The sequence below is a fragment of the Cavia porcellus genome, unplaced genomic scaffold (assembly GCF_034190915.1).
Source record: "Cavia porcellus strain 051 isolate PalLab524CR breed Dunkin Hartley unplaced genomic scaffold, mCavPor4.1 scaffold_5, whole genome shotgun sequence".
Classification (NCBI taxonomy): domain Eukaryota; kingdom Metazoa; phylum Chordata; class Mammalia; order Rodentia; family Caviidae; genus Cavia; species Cavia porcellus.
Window position 1 is genome coordinate 26807507 of NW_026947488.1, and position 17962 is coordinate 26825468.

Consider the following 17962-nt stretch of genomic DNA (forward strand, 5'->3'; position numbering starts at 1 on the left):
CAATGTTCTCTCTTTCTAGACTTATTCACAACTTCTTAATTCCCATCTACTCTATGTCACAATTTTAAGTACAAGGCATATCTGATTTAATGACATTACTGGAAACAAAAGCTTTGATTGTCTGTGTTCATGCTCAAACCTAGGGCCTTGAGCATGTTACCCAAGTGTTGTACCACTGAGCTACAAACCCAGTCCAATAAAAAGTTTTAGAATAGGAAAGCATTCATATTCTGTGGTATTTTAAGATTATTTAGTAATTTTTCAGATCTTTAATTTCCTATGGAATCCTGAAATTTATAAAGACTGATTTTTTTGTTTTTATTTTTGCAATGCACTGAAGTACCACTAAACTATATCCCAAATGTTTTATTTGAGTCAGGGTCTCATTAAGTTGCCCAGACTGATCTTAAACTTTCAGTCTTCATCAATCTCCTAAGGAGGTAGCATTACAAGTGATCACCACTTTATCTAGCTAAACAATAGTTTTTGATACTAGTTATAATATAGCCAATATGATTGATAAGCTATAATAGTCTCACAAATAGTCACTGACTAAATCTTCAAGAAATACTTGTTGACTTTTTTTTTTTTTTTTTTTTTGGCGGGGGAGACAAGATTTCATTATCCAGTTCAGGCTGGCCTCGAATTCACTTTGTAGCTCAGGCTGGACTTTAACTTGCAGCAATCCTGCCTCAGCCTACCAAGTGCTAGGATTACAGATGTGTGTCTTAAAGACCTGGTGTATACTGTTAACACAGTCATGGAGAATGAGCAGACACACACTCCAATACAAACTCACTTAATAAAATGATTTGCAGATAACTAATTTATCTTTCTAGCAGTATTTAATTGTTTTGCATTCCCTACCCACACACTATCAGAGGAAAACAGTAAAATTTAAGATTAAAGATTTGTTCTAACAAGAAAAAAGATATTCTATGTACAAATATTTATTTGATACTATGTAAAATGTCTCCATTTGTATTATAATTTTTTCTTTAAAATGTGATTAACATTAACTGCTGTTGAGTTATTTGACATTTACTAATTGTCTTTTTGTCTATAATCCCAGCACTCTGAAAGCTGAGGAAGAATTGCTGTGAGTTCAAGGCCAGATTGGATTACATACACAGTGAGTTAAAGGCCAGCCTAGAATATGTAGCAAGATCCTGTCCCAAAAAACAAAACAGAAAACAGATTCTTGATTGTAAGACATGCATATGTCACATGGAAATCATACAAAATAACTGCAATCTTATCTGAACTATATAGAGCATACATGTGATTTTCATTCTCCATAGAGTACTTAATAAGTTCAGACCTAAAGGAAAAAATTAGGGGAAAGGCACTTCTTTTTGTGATACTGAGGATCGAACTCACAGTCTCACACTTGCCAGCAAGTACCTGTGCCACTAAGCTAAATCCCTGGCAACTTCTTGATTATCTATAGAAAGATAATTCTTGAACAAAATCTTAAATGTAAAAACACAACCAGGAAACTAATTTTAAAAAGGTCTCTTGACACTTACCTAAGGATCACTTCCCAGCTAGAATGTTTTTTACACAACCGGGGAATGGAATACACACCTGGTCTACGAGGGGTGGGTGGAGGTGGTCGTGAGGGTCTTGGAGGTCTAGAAGGCTTGAAACCACCATTTGACAGTGAAGGAGAATTGTTCCCATTGACTCTCCTGTTTTCACCAGATCCTGCATCTTCAGGGTCATCTGATCCATTTGTGTTCACTCTGAAGAAGCACAGAAAGGAAAAGAACAATTCCACTTTGAATTGGAAAACGAAGTTTTAGGAGGTTGAGAAGTTTTCTAATTTTAGGTAAGCCTTATTAAAATACAGTTCTTAGATAGAGTTTTATTTAACCCTTAGAGTTAATCTAGACATAGAGTGATTAAGTTAGTTAAAGGAACAGGAATACTTGAGAGTATTCAAAATTATTGGGTATGCTGGTTTATATTTCAAATAAATCTTCAAAACACCCTGTATATGCCAAGTGTGATGACACATGTTTATAATCTCAGTGCTCAGAAGGCTGAGGTAGGAGGATCACTAAGTCTAAGGTCAGCCTGGGCTACCTAGTGAGTTTAAGATCACACTGAACAACATAGCAAGATCCTGTCTCTTTATAAAACAAAACAAAAACAAGAGGTCAGAGCTCTGTGGCACAGTGCCTGCCTGGCAAGTGCAAGGTAGCAAGTTCGATTCCCAGTACCAGGAGGGGAAAAAAAAAAAAGCAGCAGCTATATTATGTAGAGGTACAAATTCTATATGATGAATGTGATAATTATACATAACTACAATGTATCAATAAAATCTGACTGGCAAAAAAAAATAGCCCTGTAATAAGTCATTTGAACAAAGTCAAAGTCTCAAAATGTGAATTCGTTAAAAAAGGTCCAACTATTGTTCCCATATTAAAATTTAAGGAAGAGATGTCCCATGCGAAAAGAAAGTAGTACTTATTGAGTACTACCACGAGGTACCCACAGACCTTTTTACAAAGAAGCTATCATTCCTTCAAGCAATGACATCAGGCTGGGGATTTAGCTCAGTGGTGTAATCACCTGTCTGGCAAGTGCAAGGTTGTGAGTTCGATCCCTAGTATACACATACACACACACACAAAAGACAACAAAGCAATGACCTCAATTAGAGGGAAAGAAACAAGAGAAGGAAAGACACCAATAGGCAATGTCAGATTGAAAGCTATTGCCACTGTCATGGATTAAAAACAAGAACATGAGCAACTGAGGCATCTTTGATTCTATACCTACAAACTACACAATTGTAATCCATACTCCTAAGAAAGAGGTTAGTACTATGTACTAAATAACATTTTCTGTAATGCTTTTACTACAATGTTTTTATTTATTTATAAAGGTATATTTTTAAATGGTATAACTTTCTTTTTCTACTGAAAATGGAATCCAGGCCTTCATACTGAGCTCCATCCCAGCCTTTTAAATTTTTATTTAAGTCAAGGTCTCTCAACAAATGAATGGGTTAAAAAAGATCTGAGTTTTTTATTATATATAATGGAGTATTACTCTGCCATAAAGAACACAGATAAGCTTGAAATATTTCTAGGTAAATGGATGCACCTTGAGGCCATACTCTTACATGAGATGCACACATTCAAGTACCATATTGTGGTTTTTTTGGGGGGGTATGACAAATCAAATGAGTAAATAAGGACCAAAGTGTACAACAGATACTGAGTAACAGGAGGAAAATGTTCAAATGGAAAAGAGAACAAGGTAGAGGGGAGGAGAAAAGGAAAGAAAAGAAAAAAAATAGGAAAAAAGCAATGGAAACAAGTCTTTTGTAAATAAGGAGGGGAAGTGGAGTTGAAAAGAGGGTTGGTTAAAAAAGAATTAAGATATATTATGTACAGGTACAAATTCCCTATGATGAATGTGATTAATCATGTATATCTAAATGTATCAATTATGGGGCTGGGGATTTAGCTCAGCGGCATAAGCGCCTGCCTTGCAAGCAGGCAGTCGTGAGTTCAATCCCTGATACCGATAAAAATGAAAAAGACAAAAAATAAATAAATAAAATAAAATAAAATGTATCAATTAAATTACTTTTTAAAAAGGAGAAGGTCTTTAAGTTGCCCAGGATGGGCTAAAATTTGCTATCTTCCTACCTCAATCTCCCAGAATGCTGGGATTACAGGCATGCCAAAGAGGTTATATAATCTCTGTACACCTCCAAATATATCATCTTGACTATATGATCCCTAAAAACATTTTATCTAGAAAATTCATGCTAGATTGCACATCCAGTGCTAGACAAGTAAACTGTCAGGATGTATGAAGGAGGAGGACCATTCAAAGGCTGAGGCAAGGGGTCCAGGAAGATGGCGGAACAGTAAACAGCAGAGTAAACAGCCTCTCTGAGAGAAACAGTCCAGATGCTGGAATATAGCACCATAGAGAAGACAAGAAGGAAAAAGGAAGTGAGTCCCCTCCACCCAGGAAGAACCTAAAATAAGAACTGAAGCTCACAGAAAGAATAAAAGGAAAGAAAGAAAGAAAAACTTAAACAGAAGAAGGCAGTAGCTGGTGGCACTTTCATCTAAACTGATATACCCTGAAAAACTATGTGAAAAAAACTGTTGAAACCTGGGGACACACGTCACAGTGAAGGTGGTGGCTGGAAAGTCTGAAGGCCTCTGTGGGGAGACACAGTGGTGGAGAAGAGCAGTGGATCAGAGAACTGCACTGACTGGCAGTGAGTGTGGGGGACTCAGTCCTCCTGTGGGAGTGGGTAACTGGCGGGGGGCCATTTTGGAGTCGGGCACAATAAGCTCAGAGTCAGAACTGCAGCTGGCTTCATTCAGTTACTCCTAGCTCAGAGCAAAATGGTGGAAATTGCTTGGACTGAGTCCCACCTCTGTGTGCAACAGCCACCTCTGAGGTTTCCCTAAAGCTATCCCCAACCAGCTCCACTCCCCACCAGGGTACTTTATAGCAAACTTTATGTGGTAAGGGCTCCTTGCTGTTAACCAGTCTGAGAGGGAGGTGGTAGCCTCCCATCCTGTTTGCACTCCAGCAGCCATGGGCAGCCCTACACACAGTGCACCCCATGGTCCCCATCAGATATGCCTAACCAGCATGGGCTAGAAAAAGCAAACAGTGAAGAATATAAAAAAGACTTAGAAATATGAAACAGATTCAAAGAGATAACCAGGAAATTAAAAACTCCATTGAAAGCTGACAAAACTGCTTGAAAGAAACTAAAAACAGACTATCAAACCTTGAAGACAGGTAGCAATCATGAAAGGAAAGCGCTCTTAAAAATAGTAAGGAACCATAAAGTAACAATACAAAGGCTACAAGATGATAGAAGGAAGTATAACTTAAGAATAAAAAGCATGAGTGAAAAAGCAGGGGTAAACATAAATGAAATACAAAGGCTATTTACAGAAATAATTAAAGAAAACTTCCCTAGCATAGGAAAAGGAAATGATATTCAGGTAAGTGAGGCATACAGAACCCCAGTCAGGTATAACCAAAATAAACTTACACCCAGACGTATAATAATCAAGATTCCAGAAAATCAACACAACAATAGAATATTAAAAGCTATCAAAGAAAAGAAACAGATCACCTATAAAGGAAAACCCATCAGAATCACAACAGACTTCGCAACACAAACCATCAAATCAAGGGAGCTTGGAGTGAAGTATTCTAAGACCTGAAAGAAAATAACCTCTAACCGAAACTGATATACCCTGAAAACCAACTTTCAAAATTAAGGGAGAAACAAGATACTTCCATGACAAAGAACAACTGAAGGAATTCATGACCACCAAACCAATCCTACCAAAGGACATTCTAGAGAGATAAAAAGACCATGATTTCAGGAACGGTGGTAAAGGGGCCTCACTGAATGGGGCAGACAGTGGAATGAAGTAGGCAACCAATGGCAGAAAAATAGCATGACAAAGATGAAGCAGAGAAGGTTGGCCATAATCACTAATATAGATGGTCTCAACTCACCAATTAAAAGAAACACAGGCAGAGTAAGAAATACATTTATCCTGAAAGGGGGGTTATAGACTGAAAGTCAAAGATAAGAAAACAACACTCTATGTAACAGGAAACCAGAAAAAAATGGGAGTAGCTTGCCCATCAGCTGCAGATTGGGTAAAAAGCCATGACACTTTTATACAATGGGAAACTACTCAGCTATAAAGTAAGATAAACTTGGGCTGAAGATTTAGCTCAGTGGTGTGAGTGCCTGCCTGGCAAGTGCAAGGCTATGAGTTCGATCCCCAGTACCAAAAAAAAAAAAAAAGAAAGATAACCTTGAGGCTCTTGTAGGTAAATGAGATCATGCTCAGGGGTAAAAAGGTTCAGAGTCACTTAGGTGAACAGCAGGTTGCCTCCCTATTACAAAAACTAAAGGAATTAGTGGGATCCAAAATGCACAATACTGTGAAAGTGAAAGAGGAGGAACAGTCTAAAAAGGAAAGGAAGTGGCCATTGTTAATCTATTATCATGGGGGCTGGGGATTTAGCTCAGCGGCATAAGCGCCTGCCTTGCAAGCAGGCCGTCGTGAGTTCAATCCCTGGTACCGATAAAAACGAAAAAGACCAAAAAAAAAAAAAATCTATTATCATGTTTTTGAAACCCATATTGTTTTCATTGTTCTATTTAGTTTGGTTTTATTCTGTTTCAGTTTGTCTACTTGTATTAGATTTGATGGCATAGACAGAAATTCCAAAGATAGCAGGATATATTATGGTAACCATTTTTGATTTCCTATTAGTTTGATTTGAAGCCCTGTATTACTTTCATTGTTCTATATTGACAGATTTTATTCTTGTTTGATAGTAACAAGTCTGATGGTATAGACAACACATGACACACAAAGTGCTACAACAGAATCTTTCGTGGGCATATAAAATTCTATCATATTCCCAATGCAAAGATAAGGGTTTATTTATATCAAAGAGAATTTAAGCAGAAAATATTAAAACATAAGGGAAAAACTTAAGAAAGTCAAGAAATTTTCTATTAAATGTCTAGCCTAGAGATATGTTCGTGTATTTTTAACAAACTTTTTTCTTTTTTTTGAGATAAGGTCTCACTATTTTGTTCAAGCTGGCACAGATCTCATCCATTCTAATAAAGTCCTAGAAGATACCACTAATGGCTTTTACATGTGTGAAAAGGTCCTAAGCCAGATTTCCTGAAGAAGAAGCCTGGTAGCCCAATAGCAACTCTAGGATTCAGAACTACCTCCCTTTCAAAGGTACCAACATACTCACTTTCCTCAAGCTGAAGAAAAGCATAAGCAATTTAGTCATCTATGGCCTATTCCAACTAGCTGCAGACAAACTGGGTCTTTAATCTTTCATAAATATTTCCCTTCTTACCTAAATTTTGACAATTATTTGTTTTTATATCAATCAGAAACTGAAGCCTTATTGAATCTGTATTAATTATTCCGTGTATCTTTCTGCATTCTGTGGTGAGCAATCACTGAATTCTTACCTTGTTTCATCTTTGAGTCTAGAGCCATCATCATTCTGTGAAGCACCTTTAATAGCAATGAAATTTAAACAGAAAATGAATTTCAAAATAGTCAGCATTTTTCTATATATGCCATATAAGCAAAGAATTTATTAAATATTCCTTATAAAGAAGATACTATACCTTAAATCTGAACATTGAGTTTAAAAACAAAACAGGATAAATGTTCATGACTGAAATATGTTTTACCAAGATTTTATACAGATATCTATCATTACGTGTTGAACGCACTATATTGCCTCTTTTGAAATGTATGTTTGACTCTAATGTACACTTAAGTGTTTAGTCAAATTGTGTATGCTAAACACACTGCCTCAAGAAAATTACTCATCACCTGCAGGTTCTTGTAAATAGAAAAACCAGTAACACCTCTCTTTTACATAGGAGCTTAGAAAACAGCTTACAAAACAGGAAATGCACAAATAAATCTCAGAGCAACTAAGACAAATGCTACAATTTCCTATTAGTTTTCTTCAAACTTTATTCACTGAAAATATCAATGTTAGGATTTGTATACTATAGGTGTTACAGGGAGGCTACTAGAATTGGAACAATAATAGCAACAAAAACAGATTGCAGCTTCATTCAGTGGCATCGGCTGAGTGAGTCAAGAGAGAAGATAGGGAGTTACAGTCTAGCATGAATAATTTAGACTCCATCTCAAGATAAATTTGATAAAGACTAGGGACGTAGCTTAGAGTAAGCCCTTGCCCAACACTTGTAAAGCTCTGGGTTCTATTCCTAGAGCCACCACCAGAGGGGATGGGTGCAGTTTACTATGCAGTTCAGGCTGGCTTTGAGCTCATTTTGTAATCTAGGCTCATCTTGAACTTCCAACTACTGTGCCTCACCTTCCCGAGTGCTGGGATTACAGGTGTGTGACACCACGCCTGGCTGCATATAGGCATGGTTTTATAATGTGATATCACCATATTATACCTGTAGTATATTAATGGATTAATGCATTAAAAATGTGAGTCATAAACAGATTACGTTATATATACCATACTTAACAAGTTTGGTATGTATCTGGTCCATTCTCAAAATTAATGTTTTACACAAGGAAATGGATAGAAAATGTGGTATGGTAATAAAACAAAAAACTCTACCATGGGCCTAAGGTTTAGCTCAATGGCACAAGCGCCTGCCTGGCAAGTGCAAGGTCATGAATTCAATCCCTGGTACAAAAAAGAAAAGAAAATTCTGCCATAATAAAAAGAAGAAACTATCAAAAATGTTGTTGGGCGGACCCCTGTAATCCCAGAGGCAGCATTGCTACAAATTTGAGGCCAATCTGGACTACAAAGTGAGTTTAATACCAGCCTTAACTGCATTGTGAAACTGTCTCAAAAGGAAAAAAAAAAAAAAGGCTAATACAAATGTTATCTCATGGATAAACCTCAAAAACAGTATGCTAAGTAAAAGATACAAACTATCACATATTCCATGATTCCTTTTATACAAAAGTGTTCAAAGAGCACTTTTAATTTAAATTTTTAGAGACAAAAAATGGATTAGTGTTTACCTGGGGCTAGAGAAGAAACAAGATTTCTTGTCAGTGGGCAAGAGGGATTTTTTTTCTTGGTACTGGGGATCAACCTCACAACCTTGTGCTTCCCAGGCAGACACTTATGCACTGAGCTAAATGCCCAGCCCAGCAAGAGGGATTTTATTGGAGGGATAAAAGTGTTCAAAACCTGATTCACAATCATGGTTGAACCACTCAATTAAGTTACTTTAAAAAAATCACAAAGCTCCACACTTGAAATTGGCTTTTTTTCCCTTCCTGTATCCCCAGGTCAATTTTATGATATGCAAAATAGTTTTTTAAAAGATACTGAAATGGCTTATTTATTTATTCTTTATTTTGTCTTTTTGAGACAGGGTCTTGCTATACAGTTCAGTCTGGTCTTGGGCTTACTTTGTAGACCAGGCTGATCTTAAACTTACAAATAATTCTCCTGCCTCAGCCTCCCAAGTGCTGGAATTACAGGAGTGTACCACCATGCCTGGCTTGAAATGTTTTTTAAAACATAGTATAACGAAATGCATTTTGTCTAATGAAAAGTATATTTTATTTTTACAAGACTTTAAGTATTTTTAGTGGCATATGCCTGTACTTCAAGGACTCCAGTAGGCTGATGCAGGAAGATCACAAGTTTGAACATGGTGATTCTGAGACACTTTGTCTCAAAATATGAACAAGGGCTGCACAGTTGGCTCCACAGAAAGGCCCAGTACCACAAAAATGAAACCAAGAAATAAAAATGTAAAACAATTAAAAAATTTTAGACAGAATATAATGGCCCCTAAAATGACTAATAAATGAAACGAGAGGGCTGGGGAGTTAGTTCAGTGGTACAGCACCTACTTGGCAAGCATGAGGGCCTGGGTTCAATTCCCAATACCAAAAAAGACAGAGAGAGACAGACAGACAGAGACAGAAATTCACATCAAAGTATCTAGCACTCTACTTGTCAAAACTAAATATTGATTTGGAATAATACATTGAAATCTACCTGTACCTGGTATGTCAAACTTTCTCATATACTCATGAAGTACAATATTTAATCACATGAGTTTGTATCATAGATTATGTAGTAACTTTGTGACCTTAAAAAATGTGTATCACAGGCTCAGGGTTTAGCTCAGCGGGTTAAGTGTCTGCTTTGCAAGCACGAGGTCGTGAGTTCAATCCCTGGTACCAAAAAAAAAGTGTATCTTGAAGCCAGGCACAGTGGTAGATGCCCGTAATTCCGGCACTTGGGAGGCTGAGGCAGGAGTATCACTGAGAGTTTGAGGCCAGGCTGGACTACAAAGTGAGTACAAGGCCAGTCTGAACTACATAGTAAAGCCCTGTTTCAAAAAGACAAAACAAAAAACAAAAACAAAACAAAAAAACCCAACCAAACAAAAAATGGATATCTGGTTTTCTGCACCTTTTTTCCTGGTGCATATAATGGGAGTGATATCTATTTCACAGTGAAATTATTACAATAAAACCTGTAAACATTTAGATCCTAGCATATAAATACTCTCAAAATATTAGCTACTATTACTTATCAAAATTGACATCTCATTAACAAAGTGAAACGAGCCATTTTTGTTCAATATTCTAAATTCACTTCAATATAAAGAATAACTATAAAATTTATGGCATAAATTAGATCTAATCCTGTTTCCAATCAGAGCATAGTTAACAAAAACAAAAATCTGAAACTTAGATATTCTATCACTGAGCCCAAAGAGCTACAATTGTAGCTTAAAAAAAAAAAAAAAAATTATGTTCAGACCTGTCTGTCTCACTAAGTTGCCCAGGCTGCTCTCAAATCTGTGATCCTCCTGCCTCAGTTCTGCCAGAATAGTTGTTTTTGTTTTTTGGGTTTTGGGGGTTTTTCAATACTGGGACTCCAACTCAAGAACTTGCACTTGCCAGGCAGGTGCTTGTGCTGCTGAGTTATATCGCTAGCCCTGTACTACTCTTTAAAATATTCTGAATCCAAATTTCCTCAAGAAAAAAATGTCCAGATTTTTTAAGGCATGTATTTTACAAACAGAACGTATGGAAGATCTGCCAAGATCTCTTCAGCTCTGTAAGTTAAAAAGAGCATACAACCACAAAATAATTAGCTTCAGGTTAATTTAGATCACTTGTCCTAGATACTGGGTGCCTCATAATCTCAAAAACAAAGTTGGAACAGGATGCAGTAAGCAAATGTAAAACAACAAGTTTATCCTTGGCAATGATCATCTCTGAGAGCCATCAGACAGCATAGGGCCAACAGAAAAGTGGGGGTACTAAATTACATTCTATCACATTAGGCAGGCAAACTTAGAAAGGAGCTAAAATGTTCCCAAGTCTGTGGCATATCACTTTAGCACCTAGCACAAACAAACAAAAAAAATTTCTGCACCAAAGTATTTACATTTGAGGTCCTTAAAATTCCAACAGACTGCCAGGTGTGTTGGCACACACCTGTAATCCCAGCGTTTGGGAGAATGAGGCACAAGGACCACTGAGAGTTCAAGACCAACCTGGGTTATAAAGTGAGACCAGCCTAAATTGCATAGTGAGACCTGTCTCAAAAAGAAAAAAAAAAAAAAAAAAATTCTAACATTACGATAAAATAAACTTGCAATCAAAGAACAACAAACAAATGAAAACCAGTCTCAATGAAAAAGAAATTAAAATTATTTATATTCCAATATTAGAATTATCAAGAGAATATACAGAAAAACTCTATCAAAAGAAAATTAAACCAGGTATTTAGTTATCATTTACAAAATAGCAATTCTACTCCCAGTGATATACCCTAAATAGGTTCATGAAAATATCAACAGATACACAAAAATGTGCACTGCTCATGTCAAAAAATTCAAAACAATCCAAATGTCCGTTGATAGAAAAATGGATAAACTCTTCATATACAGTCACTGAACAGATTATTATACAACAAGTTAAAATAAGTGAACTCAACTATAGTACAGGTAAGTACAAAAAATAGTAACAATATTTTAATAAAATTGAAGAAAAAGTACAAGTAATATCCTTTAATCACACATGATACATGTGAGTACTGGAATTATAAGCGTGTGCCACCACATGTAGGTGATTCAAGTTTTACTTGGTTAGCTTTTCAATTTCTAGAAAAATGTAATTTTTAACAAATAGAATAATAAAATGTTTAAAGTCTGTTTTTCAATAAGAAAATTGTTTCTTTTTTCTGAAAGAGAACAGCAATAATTATATAGAGCATTTCACAATGGCTATTTTGTATCATAAGAATCATGAAGAGTTTAAAAAGGACCACTCACTTTCTGCACATGTGGTTTCCCCATTAGTAACAACTTCTGCCTCTAACTGCAGCCCATCAAGACAGATTGACAAGTCTCCTATTGTCTCTGTTGGCTCTTTGTCACCTATAAGCTGCAAAGTCACAACCACTTCTTCAACTGAAAATAATAACATTACAGGAAAAATATTGTCACTTTTTTTTAAACTAGAATAACTTAAAAGTATCTAGTGACAGGAGAAAATATACATATGTGTATATAAATTGTTTTCCCGTATTTTACCCAAAGCTTAACATATCTTGACAACAAAACATTATATTTTAAAAAGAAAACAAAATCTGTTAATGTTTAATACCCCTAATGCAAAATATTAAACAGCTCAATCATTTCAATTTGTATACTTATTGTACCTTTACAAGGTTGCAGTATAAAATGAAGCAGCATGACAACAAAGATTCTTTAGCTATGTATCTGAATTATATCAAACAAAAATTTAAGAATGGATTTTATCTCATTAACTTTTTTTGGTAGTGGCAATCGGACTCAGGACCTTGTTCCTTGTGCCTCTGAGCTACATCCCTGCCCCAAGAATGGATTTTATCTCATAAGCCTAAATTCTTGGAACTATATTTTAGACAGTTCAAGGATTAAAAAAAAATCCGCATTTTAGAGCTTTATATATTAATTAAAATGAGCAAGCTACAAATGATGTAAATAAAATCAAATCCCTCTAAAACTAAAAGACTCAGTAAATAAACAGTTGAAATAACAAAGTAAAGTTTATCTATACTTTTACTCCCCAAATCTGTCAAAATAGTAACCATTTCTGAAGTGATTGTTTTTTTCCTTGACTTCTGCTCTAAATTTTTTAGGTTTTCCATAATTGACTGTGTATTATCTTAATGGTAACTCTACTTACTAAGTTTACTAAAAATGCTAGGGCCAAACTAAATAGCCAAACCAAAGTTACTCAAGGTTTAAATAGGTCAAGATTCTTCTTCAATAGCCAAGTAAACCTAAATTTAGGTGAATAGTGAACATGAATCATTCTGCATGTTTTGCACATTAATTTTGTCCAAAAAGCAAAGAGTAGGGCGCAGTGGTAGAGCACTTGCCTTGTATGTTCAAGGCCCTGGGTTCGATCCCCAGCACCCCCCTCCCCCCCACACACACCAAAAAAACAAAACAATCAAAGAGCTAAGCACAGTTTCTATTATTCTTACATACATACGTTTCATATTGTTTGACTTTAATGTTTCATATATATCTAATGCAGCAGTTCCCAACAAAACATCAGATTTCAGTGTCTGGTGACTCCACACACGAAACTGTAATTTACTCACAGGTGTAACGATACTACAAGTGAAAAAAGAAGAAAAATAGGAAATTTGAATTTTCAAGAATATATAAACTACTTGAGTCAAAGAGCAGAAAAATACAAGCCCTAAATGTCTATCACAGTTCCATGGTTCAATTCTGTAAAGACAAATCCCCAAAATGTATAAATTTATCTATACATTATTCTTTCCAAAATGTGATTCAATTTCAAGAAGCAAAGAAACACTTTTCTCTTTAGAAATCCACCTATTATTGCCATCATATTTCCACCTCCATTTTAAGTGACATACAATGTACTCATTGTTTTAAAAGGAATACAGTGTATTCTTTCTCTTTTCAAAATTCTCAAATGCTACTTTCAGGAGAACTTAATAGTATATACTCAGAAACCACTGGCTGGACATAGTTGTGCACACACCTGTAACACTAGCACTCAGGAGGCTAAGGCAGGAGGATCACTGCAAGTTTAAGGCCACTTTGGCTACAAAGTAAGTTCAAGTCAACTTGATCTGCATAGCGAGACCCTGTCTCAAAAAGACAAAAATAAACAAAGAAATAAAAGTAGTATCTATAAGCCAACAAGTGAATCTCAACAGGAATGAAATAAAGAGCAAATAAATTTAATTTTACTTCCTCCCATCCATTCACTCATACTAGGAATTGAATCACGGGATTACTGAGCTGAATTACAAGCCCTTTCTCAAAATTTTATTTTAGAACAAGAACTCATTAAATTGCCCAGATTGGCATCAATTTAGGATCCTCTCACCTCACTCTCCAAAACATTGACACTAAATATCTAAATTTCCAATTATCTAAATTCACACTTGGCTTACTTTTTACTTTTCTAATATGGGAGAAGACTTAAAGTGTATCCTCAAAGATAGTTTTATCGAAATCTTTCACTTGAATTCGAAAGAACATTACAGATAGCGAGCTACACATCAATAGAAGCCACATTTTTGTTTTGTTTTAATCTTTTTTGCAGGCCAATGTGCAACACTTAAACTTTAGGAGAAAAGTTACAAGTTCCACACAGGGTTACAAAGAGAGTTTCTTTTTTTTCCTAACTTTTGAATCACTAGGGCATTCATGGCATTAACAGCCTAAGAGTTTCACAGTACATATACAGTAAGCACTGATAGCAGCTGCAAAGAGATGAATGTTGAATCTATTATTAAGGTGAATGTCTCTGGCCATTAAGGAAGCAGTGTCTTTTTATACATTTCACTTGTTTTGTTTAAAAAGTTTTATATACTCTTTAGTTTAGACTTCATCTCCAGTGGGCCACTAGTTAAAAACAGCCTAAGAAACAATTCTGTTGAAATAAACATAGATAGGGGCTGGAGGTTTAGCTCAGCGGCATAAGCACCTGCCTTGTAAGCAGGCGGTCGTGAGTTCGATCCCTGGTACCGATAAAAATGAAAAAGACCAAAAAAACAACAACAAAAAAAAAAAGAAATAAACATAGATGACAAGTATCAGAATAATTCTGCAAATTGGTCTCAAGGTGTTAAAATTTGATTCATTTGCTCAAAAATCATTAGCAAAAAAAAAAAAAAATCAGCACATAAAGATGCCTCTAAAATTACGTATTCATGATAAAGATACAGTTTAAATGAATTAAATGATAAATTCATTTTCTCATTTAAGAATAAATATAATCCACAAAGGGTAAATGTTATGTCATGTTAACAAAAAATATGCAGTTTTTGGTTATCTTGTATTTAAATAATTGTGTTGCTAAGTGGCTAAGTTTTTAAAGTTAGGATAAAAGGAAAAGTGTAATTTTAAAAGATAACACAGCATGTTTGATTTGGGAAACAAATGTATAAAAATAAAGGTAAAATATAACTAGTTGCCACATCAAATCAAATGTAGTTGTACTTCACTACCTCATATTTGGAATTCTTTAGTTTTTTCTCCTTAGAGAAATAAACTAGTGACAAAAAGAAAACATTTATTTCTAAATGGTGGGCAATTGAAAAGTATAAGCTCTTTTTTCCTCAAAACATACCCTTTGTGGGGAGCTGGGGATTTAGCTCAGCGGCATAAGCACCTGCCTTGCAAGCTGGCGGTCGTGAGTTTGATCCCTGGTACCAAAAAAAGTTTAAAAAAAAAAAAAAAGAGCAAACAAAAGGAACTCAAGTTCAAAGCCAACCTAAGTAATTTAAGTAGACAGTCTCAAAGTTTTTTAAAAACAACTAGGGATGTAGCTCAGTGGTGCCCATGCTCACTCCCCAGTACTGCAAGGAAAAAAAAAAAAAAATAGAAACTAACCAACATGAAACTAAATTAATTTCAAGAAATTATAGTTGGGCCAGGGGTTTAGCTCAGCAGCATAAGTGCCTGCCTGGCAAAAGCAAGATTGCAAGTTTGACTCTTGGTACCAAAAAAAAAAAAAAAAAAAAAATTATAGTCCATCTATATTAAGCACTACTATGGAAACAGCCAGGCATTGTGTTATACACCTATAATCCCAGCATTTAGGAAGCTGAGGCAGAATGATCGTTGTAAACTGAAGGTTAGCTTAGTGAACAGGAAGAGTTCCAGACCAGTCTGAATTAGATTTTGTTTTAAAATTTTGTACCATTGTTTTTCTTTTAAAAGGGAGGGGGTTTAGCTCAGCAGCATAAGCACCTACTTGGCAAGCACATGGTTGCGAGTTTCATCCCCGTACCAAAAAAAAAAAAAAAAGACCAAAAATACCCGAAAAAGTAGCTAGCTGCAGTGGCATGCCTATAATCTCATCTACTCAAAGGATCACAATTTTGAAGGCTGCCTAGGCAATTTAGCAAAAACTGTTTAAAATAAAGAGACCTGGGATACAGCTCAGAATCAGAGTACCCCTGAGTTTCATCCATAGTGCTCCAAAAAAAGAGAGAAAGAGGGAGGGAAAGAGGGAAAAGGGGAGAGCAACAGGGAAGGAGAGCACAAAGAAGCAAATTATTATTATTATTTTTTTTTTTTTTTGGTACCAGGGGTCGAACTCACAACTTCACATTTGCCAAGCAGGCACTTAAACTGTTGAGCAAAATCCCTGACAGAAACAAATTAATTTTATGTAAAAATTAGACCTGTATGACTCAGTAAGATAATCATGCTATAACTCTAAGGATAAAAACAAACCGAAAGAATAAATATATATTTAATTTTTTAAATGGAAGAAAACATGTTGGTTTATAGAGGCATTACAATTTAAAATCACAAGAAACTTTTCTTAAAGGTCTCACTATATAATTCAGCTGGCCTTCAATTCATTATGTGGTACAGGCTGACCTCGAACTTGTGATCCTCCTGCCTCTGCCTGAGTGCTGGGATTATTAAATTAAGAAATAAAGTAATCTACTCATAACCCTTTCATTGAACACTAAGTTAAGAAAAGGGTTGCTCTGAATCTTTCGAGGGCCATGACCATAGGCCCTGCAGTTATTCAGTAGATTCAATCACCAACTAAATTGGGGAGAGTAACAAGAGACACTTGAAATATAGCAAGGAAAATAGCAACAAAAGAGACACTTGAAATACAGCAAGGAAAATATTTCGAGAGAAACTAAAAAAAGATCAGAGTTCTAGGAAGAGGTAAAAGAGGGGGAAAAAAAAGCAAATTAACAGTGCATTAAAGCTACATTTCTGCTCATTTATTAAACAAAATATTATTCTGGAAATATTATCCAACTTACACTGTAAGTGGCTGCTTCCATTTGGGGCTATTCGTATTATTGCATTTTTCGGTCTTCTTTGACTGTCCATCTACTGTTACTTCCACATAAGGACTTGGTCCGAACCAATTCTTTTTATTTTCTTTAAGTTTTGCTGAGATGACTATGTGAAAGAAAAATACACATGTACTTTGCAGTATTTGAGATGTCAAGTCCTCAAATCAATTTAATTTCAAAACACTTGCACAGATTTTTACTGAGAGGCAGGTTTGCCTAATATAGTTCCTAATTTTATTCCTTTATGACCTTTATTTAGTAGGTCAGCAGGAAATATAAAGGACTTCCTTAAACAATGCAAATCAAAAGATTCCCACTGTCAGTATTAACAGATCCAGAACTCAGTCATGTTAAAAAGTATAGGGACAAACTTGGTCAACCAATATGGTCATGTGTCAGACACTGCTCCAAACTCTGGGAACAGATCACAGTAACAGCATACAAATGGCCCTGGCTTTCAAGACTGTATTCTGGTTAAAGAACAGTGCTTGTGATGAAGGCAGGTGAACAAGACAATATATAATGTGTTAATAAGGAAAGTCTCTGAGCAAGAACTTTTCTTTCACTTGAACAACTATTTCTAAGATGACAATATGTAATCTATTTTTTTTTGAAACTCTGTATTACTTGTACCCTTATACTGTTTTTTTTCTCCTATAAATAAAAAATAAAACTTTTCTTTCCCTTTTCTCTAAAATGACACTGTTCAGGTCCTCTTAAAGGATAACTGTCTTAGATTTAGTTTATTTTACTCAACATGAAATTTTTGGCAGACATTTGTAATCCTTTTTTCTGCATAAGCTCTATTTTTTTATTAGTGTATATTAATATAAAATGAGATGTTTTGGTACATTGGTGCATGCATATAATACTTTTTTAATATCATCATCTCCATTATCCCTCTACTCACCCATCTCCAAAAGTCTATGTAGTTTTCTGTCATCTCTTATTTTAAGATTGCTGGTATTAGAGAAAACATGTGATGTTTAACTTTCTGAGTCAGTTTATTTTGCTTAACATGATGGGTTTCTAATTCGATCAATTTTCC

At 35.3% G+C, this 17962-nt stretch overlaps 1 protein-coding gene across 3 annotated transcripts in view; it reads right to left on the reverse strand.

Annotated features, from left to right (window-relative positions):
- Itch (itchy E3 ubiquitin protein ligase) overlaps positions 1 to 17962 on the reverse strand; it is a 143132-nt gene that overhangs the window by 75021 nt on the left and 50149 nt on the right. For all 3 annotated transcript variants that reach the window (XM_005002727.3, XM_013150247.2, XM_063248490.1), the window contains 5 exons: positions 16879 to 17020; positions 13089 to 13213; positions 11879 to 12016; positions 7025 to 7070; positions 1588 to 1745 (listed from right to left, as the gene is read on the reverse strand). In XM_005002727.3, the coding sequence (XP_005002784.1) occupies positions 1588 to 1745; positions 7025 to 7070; positions 11879 to 12016; positions 13089 to 13213; positions 16879 to 17020 (609 nt within the window). The remainder of the gene's footprint in view (positions 1 to 1587; positions 1746 to 7024; positions 7071 to 11878; positions 12017 to 13088; positions 13214 to 16878; positions 17021 to 17962) is intronic.